General features: G+C 44.2%; 1 protein-coding gene and 1 long non-coding RNA gene across 4 annotated transcripts; one reads left to right on the top strand and one right to left on the bottom strand.

Annotated features, from left to right (window-relative positions):
• Window positions 1–32: 32 nt before the first annotated feature.
• Window positions 33–1,143, top strand: LOC125720680 (uncharacterized). The gene is made up of 2 exons (XR_007385533.1): window positions 33–816; window positions 921–1,143. It is a non-coding gene; the product is annotated as an uncharacterized LOC125720680 (long non-coding RNA).
• LOC125720657 (putative nuclease HARBI1) lies at window positions 881–7,325 on the bottom strand. Of its 3 annotated transcripts, XR_007385528.1 has the most exons (5): window positions 7,195–7,325; window positions 5,773–5,823; window positions 5,555–5,648; window positions 1,426–1,784; window positions 903–1,006 (listed from the first exon to the last, which is right to left on the bottom strand). XR_007385528.1 is itself a non-coding variant. In XM_048996374.1 (4 exons), exons 1-3 carry the CDS (start codon window positions 2,360–2,362, stop codon window positions 1,181–1,183), a joined length of 1,032 nt encoding a protein of 343 aa, XP_048852331.1. In that variant the 5' UTR covers window positions 2,363–3,241; the 3' UTR covers window positions 881–1,006; window positions 1,145–1,180. The 3 variants fall into 3 exon arrangements, 2 of the variants coding, with proteins under 2 accessions (XP_048852331.1, XP_048852332.1); XM_048996374.1 differs by lacking the exons at window positions 5,555–5,648; window positions 5,773–5,823; window positions 7,195–7,325 and adding an exon at window positions 1,145–1,351 and having other exon boundaries at window positions 881–1,006; window positions 1,426–1,616; window positions 1,693–3,241; XM_048996375.1 differs by lacking the exons at window positions 5,555–5,648; window positions 5,773–5,823; window positions 7,195–7,325 and having other exon boundaries at window positions 1,426–1,616; window positions 1,693–3,241.
• Window positions 7,326–7,350: the final 25 nt, after the last annotated feature.

Here is a 7,350-nt window from a genome sequence, read left to right as displayed (position 1 = left end):
ATTTCGGCGTGTTCCATCTATTCATCCTCAGATCACGAACCAATACCCAGCTCCCTGGTTCGAGCGGTGTCACGGCTCGTGGCGGTTCTCCCTCTGGATTCCTCCAATTGGCACGGACCTGGGGTCTCATTTATCAAGCGTGCGTAAAACAAGCTCTAAACTAGTGCGTATACCAACAGCCGTAAGCACAAGAAAGTTGGGAGTTATCAAACGTGAGTACGCACAGCTGTACGAAATGACTGATGATGAATCGCACTCCTTCTAAATTGTTTGCGTGTGCATAGTAATTTAAATTTGCATACAGACACGCCCTCAAATAACCTTATTTGGCAAACAACCTTCCTTATAAAAACCCAATGCCGCCAGGGCACTATAGAACCGTTATCATGGATCCCGTGAAGAGAGGAAAGAAAAAAAACTTCACAGACAACGAAGTGGAAGTGCTGTTAAATGAGGTACAACGTAATAAGACGGTTTTGTTTGCTGCTTTTTCAGGCGGAATGTCAAAGAAAAAAAAAGACTTGGGGTGGGGACAGGTTACTAATGCGATAAATGCCGTCTCACCTGTATGTAGAGCTACTGCAGAAGTGAAGAAAAAGTGGTTTGATTTGAAAGTGTCCTCTAAAAAAAGAATTGCAGCCCACAAAAGAGACCTCGGTGCCACGGGAGGAGGCCAGAGTCTTATTTCAGTGTCACCATTGGATGACAAGATAGCGTCAATTATTGGTGAAACGTCAGTGAGCGGAGTAATCCCCGATGGTGACACTGAAAGTGCAATTCCATCAACTGCAGGAGACGCCGAGCCATCCGAAAATGGTTAGAAGGTTTTCAAATGTTTTGTGTTTTGATATATTATTCATAGATAAATAACACTCACAATGCAAATGATTTGGATTGTTCATGTAACATTTATTTTATAGATCTGCCAGTTTTGCCAGGTCCTGCTCCGCCTGCCACTTCAGCACGTCCGATGCGTCTCGAGGCACGAGTCCTGACTGATGCGGTTCTGAAAACACAGGAGGAATTAGTGAGAGGCATTGCAAGCATAAAAGAAGAACTGCACCAAATCAATGTGAACTTGAGGAACATTTGTGATGCACTAAATGCATCATGCAAGTTCAATAAAAGCTCCAATTGATCTCACCATTTTCTCACAATTACTCCTTATTGTGAAACAGATTTAGAACCGTTCGATTATCCCTGCTCTTAGTTGCACGGCCACAGCATTTGGCATGGGGTCAAAACCTTCTGCCATGTGGCGATCTTCTTGTATTGGCATCTCATCCAGTGGTATACCGTTTTTAATGGCAATATTGTGCAGCACACTGCATGCTTTAACGATATAGCACACCTAAAGCAAATTGATAAATATTGTAGTTATAAAATACAATTAAAACTTAATTTAAATATTTAAAAATTTAAAACCTTGTCGGGTTTGTATTGCAATATGCCTCCTCTGCCTGACAGACACAGCCATCGAGCCTTCAGCAAGCCTATTGCACGTTCTACTGTGCTTCTTGTGCGCTCATGTGCTCGGTTGTAATTCAGCTCCTTTTGGGATACAGGGTTTGCCACTGGGGTCATCAGCCAGGATTTAAGGGCATATCCTCGATCCCCTGCAATGATGTAGATTAACATAAAATACAGTACACTGGATGGTGTTGCGAAGTAATCTAATCGTTACACACTTACCAATAAGCCAGCCTTCTCCAGCAGCGCTTTGCTGAAGACGAAGTCCCACGATGCTGTTCTGCACAATGAAGGAATCATGTGTCCCTCCCGGCCTGTTCGCAACGACATTTAGCAGGATCAAGTGTGCATCACAGATTACCTGCACGTTAATGGAGTGATAACCTTTTCTATTTACAAATGCAAATTCATCAGCAGTAGGAGCTTTCAGGGCAACATGTGTGCAGTCAACTGCCCCTATTACACTTGGAAATCCTGCGATGTTGTAGAAATCGGTCATAATTTTTGTCCTTTCCGCTGCGGTATTTGGAAACGTAATGTACTGTGATGTAAGTGATATAATTGCATGTAAAACGTGTGGCATAATTCGGCTCACGGTGGGTTGAGAAATACCAGACCTGTCACCAATTTCCCTTTGAAATGTGCCTGTGGCTAAAAAGCCAATAGTAGAAAGAACCTGAGTGTGCACGGGGACTGCACTGGTGCGCTTTGTCGACCTCTCCAAAAGTTGCGAGAACTGCTGACACAAAGCAAGCAAAATTGCCCTTGGCAAACGAAAACGACTAATGAGCCACTCATCACTCTCAGCGAGTAAGTCTGTGCGGTCCCTGAAAACGCGATCTCTGCGCAAAAGTGCTTGTTGCAAATCTTCAAGAAGCGCAAGGTCTGCCATTGTAGTCAATGCATTTCCAAAAACAGTTCTTCAATTGTGTAGGCTATTTTATATTCTTGACTGTTCCAGATAACTCAGAATCACCTGTTGTACTCAAGTATTCAAGTAATCAATTTGTCAACACTGACATTTAATTGGAGAAGTATAAGGGCACTGGGTGTATATGTGATTACAGTTCTCTACCACTAGGGGATTCTGCTTACGCACAGTCAGGAGTTCTTCTAAATGTGCGCACATTTTCACGCACACGTACAAATGAATGAATCGCATTCTATTAGTAGAATTGTGCGTACGCATGATTTACACATAAAACCGTGCGTACGCACGCTTGATAAATGAGACCCCTGGTCCCAGGCTACACCTATCACTTGCCGCAAACCTGGAAGATAAGTAAACAAATCCCCATCCATGGCCTCCAGTGTGACGGATCATGAGGGAGAGAAAACACGCATCGGCCTTCCTGTCAACACTTCAAAATGAGCCAACCCTGTTTGGCAGTGTGTTCTCTACCTATTGGGTAGGAGGTATAGGCCACACGGGGCCTTGTGCACTCGGGCTGGGAGACTGGCTGGCGAGATGTCCCTGCTGTTTGCAAACATAACACATCACAGGCCCTGGTCTTACTTCTCCCCCTCCTCCAGCTTGATTCCCCTGCACAACCTGAGGCAGAGGGCAGTTCCTGTAGAAGTGATTGGGATTCCCGCAGTTCCAGCATTTTTTGTCCCCTCCTCTAGGTGGACCAGGTGGACCCTGTCTTCCCCCCCTTCCTCTGCCTCTGCCTTGGGGTTTCCCTGTAGCCAAATTAGCCACTGCCTGAAAGAGCATTTCATGTTCCTACTCCCCTTTTCCTTCCTTCTTCTCTTCATGGATGCTTTTCCTTTTCTCCGCGTCTTTCAGATTCCGCTCAATGTTCTGGGCAAAAGCTCTCACACCACCCATGTTTTTCTCCCTCCAGTCGGGGCAAACCTGCTTCAGGAGCTCTCGGATCTCAGGCCGCATCCCTTCCACATAGAGGGCAGTCATCATTTGTCCCTGCTGTTCTGCTCCTGCGCCCGAGTGCTGCTCCACCAGGCTCTGCAACCGGAGCTCCCAGTCATACACATCTTCTTTATCACCTTGCCGAGCTGCATACAGACAGGACCAGTCAACCACTGTGGAGAAACAAGACTTAAGGGCATTCTCCAGAGAGTTCATCTGCTGGGCCCACCTAACACCGTCTATCCTCTGGATCCCCGTTTCCCATGATACTCCCAAAGCAGCCCATGCAGGCACCAACTTCTTCTTTAACACCTGGCTCAGCTCCCAAGCGCTGGGCTGGTACACTCCATCCATGTCCTTCACTGCTGCGTAGAACTGAGCTCCCCCACACTTCTGTGGATTGGGCAGAGCCTCTGCCACCTCCTTGATGTCACCAGGGTCCCAGTTCCTTTGCCCCATCATGACAGGGCCTCCTTCAAGTCGAGGATTCGGGACTGATGTTTTCCCTCGTTCTGCCCTTTACTGTCCCGGCCTTTGGGTACGGGTACTTCTTCTTCATAATCATCCCCTTGGTCATCATCCTCATCTTCCTCATCGAAGACTCTTCCTGCTTTACTGAAGGCTGCGGCATGAGATTTTGTGCTATACTCATCCATGGGGCTATTCCATTATTCTATTTACTTTTGACACCTGCATGCAACACTGTGGAACAAAAACCATGTATCAATTCCATATGTATCAATTTATCTCAATAAGGATACTGCACTTGGGAGACCCCGCACCCTTTACCACATACACATTCTCCAAAAACCATACACCCTTTATACTCCCGTGGGACCGAGAGTGGACCAAACCCCAAACAGTCCCTCAGCCTGGTGTCAGGGGTCTGCGACAGCGCCTGTCTTAGGATGTCCCTGTCCACACACTGGAATCTTACCCGTCCTCAGCCTGTTACACAGTGCTGTGCTACTGCATGCAATGCATTCACTGTCCAGCCTCCACCATACAATGCCACGCCACGCAGTGCACACATCACCCTGCCCTCTGCCCCGGATGCACCAAGCATTCACCGTCGTGTCTGGCCCACCTGCGGGTGATGGCTTCCCTACCGCCTTGTGCCCCGTCACACAATATACAGTGGAGCCACCAAAATCACAGACTTTCCCAAGGTCTCATGCATCCACCTAACCCACGTAATAGGTCACTCAGGTCTCCACTCGGACCGCACCCTTTCCCTATCACAGGTGGATGAGCGCTCTCCCACCGGCCTTCCTATCCGCGTTCAGCGCTTCCCCGTGCTTGGATTCCCACAGTCACGGCGGACTCTCACACACTCAAACGCTACCAAAACATAACCTTCAGCAACAAGCAAAGCACCAGTAAAAATGAATAAACAGAGAAGCCTTTACCTCACCAACACAGGTCCGGCCAAATCAGTCTCAGGAATGTTCAGCTCTGGGACAGCATAGTATAAATTTACTATTAACACATCGAGCAGTAAAAATTGTGGATTATTTTAGTGTGATTTTAGATCATTATTTATATTAGGGCTTTTATCGGTGCATGAATAATATGGTATGCAATATAAATGTCTTTTTAAATAATACTTGCTTTTTTAATGAAAACTATTATGAGGTGACAGTAGGAGAACACTGTTGCTTCTCAGGCACTTGTATTCAGGGCACTTTGTTGGTCTGCTGTCTGTGTCCCTGTTTTTTTTTAAATGGTCTTTTATGTCTGTTTCTGGTGCTTTGTTGCAAAATAAATTGCCGTCTGGGGACAATAAAGTTTAATTTATATGCAAGGTGTGCTACCACTTAATTCAAAGGGGGCAAACACCACAAATTTAGCTAAACATTTGAAGAACCGGCATGCAATGCAATATGAAGAGTTTTAGAAGACAGGTAACTTATTTCTGAATTATTTAAATCTTAGCCTTACAGATGTTGACAATGACCAAGCTGGGAAACACTGTGACAGCAGGCACATATATATAGGGATCACCGATGGCAGACAGGTGCATGAAGTTAACACACTTGGGCAGAGAACAATCAAGAGAACATCAACAATGGGACACAACTGGGACAAATTAGCAGGGTTATGGAGTGCCAGTAGATAACCACCACTTTTAACAGGATACGCAAGGTTGTGTGTAACCATCTTACATCTTTCAATTGTTAAAACATCGTAAAGCTGTTTAGTGACTTCTCGTACAAGCTACATCCACAGCTCCCCATGGATTTCAGCTCCTTCTCTGTCTTCACTGACTTTTGTCTCAGAACTTCATCAGGGAGCAGAGGTGGTATTACTGCAAGAGATATACAATTATTGAAAAGTTTCCATTGTGGATTTTTTAAAATTTAACAAGAAACTTGATGCTAACTCATTCACTTTTGCAGTCCCACATTTTCCGACCAAGGGCAAGAACACACCTGTATTTGTAGATGAGTCCACTTGCACCGAGTGAGGCAATCAAGTTGAGCCTGTAACACAGCAACAGGTCAGGACATGTTCTATGGCTGTCCGTTTGTCTCCCCACTCCCACTCTTGGTTCCCAAGCTTTAGGGTGAGTCTTGTGTTTTTTTTGTGTGTGTGTGTGTGTGTGTGTGTTGGACCTCACATAAAGTTTGTCGTGTACAAGCTAGCAGTTCGTTTGATTTGTGGACAACTATCCATCTGCTTCACAGTAGTGTTATAAAAAAAAGATTTCATTTTATCGTAACCACTTGCCTAATATTTCTGTTTAATGAGAATGAGCAAAAGAAAGACATTCCATCACATTACAGTTATTTAGACTAGTTTTAATACTTCACTACTTTTGTTGTGAAAAAGACACGAGTTAGCAGTCAGATGCCCTGTGCTGTAAGTAAGGAGAAGCGCATGCTGATTACAGTGTGTTGCTGCACCCAGCACAGGACAAACCACCTCAGGCATGAGAACCTGAGCACAGCTGTGGGGCGGGTGATACCTCAGCACCACACTCATTTGAATGGAATGGAACAGAACAGTGCGAGTTTTTTCTTGGTGGCTGGACTGCCAATCCTGCCACCAATCCCCAAATTTTTCCCTGAAAGTTGGAGGAACTGCTTGTAGGGCTGGCTGTAGGTTAATGTCATACCCAGGACGAAGTGACTGCAGGTGACTGCACTGTCTCTCTGATGGTCTTTGTATGTACTGCAGGTGTTACCTGCCTGGAAACAAATATGGCTGATCGTGCGATGGATGGATGGATGGAAATGGTAATATACTTAATTTGAATGAGTTTAATAATTTATATTGCTCTGTTAAAAATTATATCATGAAGGTGACACAGAACTTTCCAGTACTTATTCACTAATTGTTAGTGAATGCACTAACAATTTAGATAACATGCCAACACCTACATTACAAAATTATACAGAGACTATGTTGGGTTTTTTTTTTTTTACAGAAAAGGTATAATAATACATTTTCAGCCAATATTTGTTAAAAATGAACCCTCTGGTAGAGAACATTTATTCTCAAACTATGGAAAATCTGAAATACTGATGAGAACAATTACCCTAAAAATAATGAAGTACATTTTAACCGTAAATGACATTTATACTTAATATTAATGTAGATTATTGCTATCTATGCATCACAAATGTAGAAACAGAGCATTCGTTTTATACTTGTGATATGATCCAAAACCTGTGTAAATGTCACTTTGCCAAATCCCCCCGCCCATTTTTGGTTTCCGTGAATTGTACAGCACCGAGTCTGTTATTGCATTATTATTTTTTTATCTGTTATTAATGAAGTTCCTTAAACAAAAAACTGCTGGAACTGCCGTGCGGGGTGATCTTCGATCCGGATAATTGTACTATACCTACATTACCCAGAAGGCATTGTATGTGCCGGGAAGTGACGAACACGTTCAGCATTAGCTTCGAGTAAATATCGTTATGCCGAGTGTATTAATGTCTCAGTTAAAAAAAACCCGTAAAACAGTACAGATATGAACACGTCTTCGCTTTAACATTTCGTTT

The sequence above is a fragment of the Brienomyrus brachyistius genome, chromosome 25 (assembly GCF_023856365.1).
Source record: "Brienomyrus brachyistius isolate T26 chromosome 25, BBRACH_0.4, whole genome shotgun sequence".
In the NCBI taxonomy this organism is placed as follows: domain Eukaryota; kingdom Metazoa; phylum Chordata; class Actinopteri; order Osteoglossiformes; family Mormyridae; genus Brienomyrus; species Brienomyrus brachyistius.
This window is presented reverse-complemented; position numbering and strand designations above follow the sequence as displayed.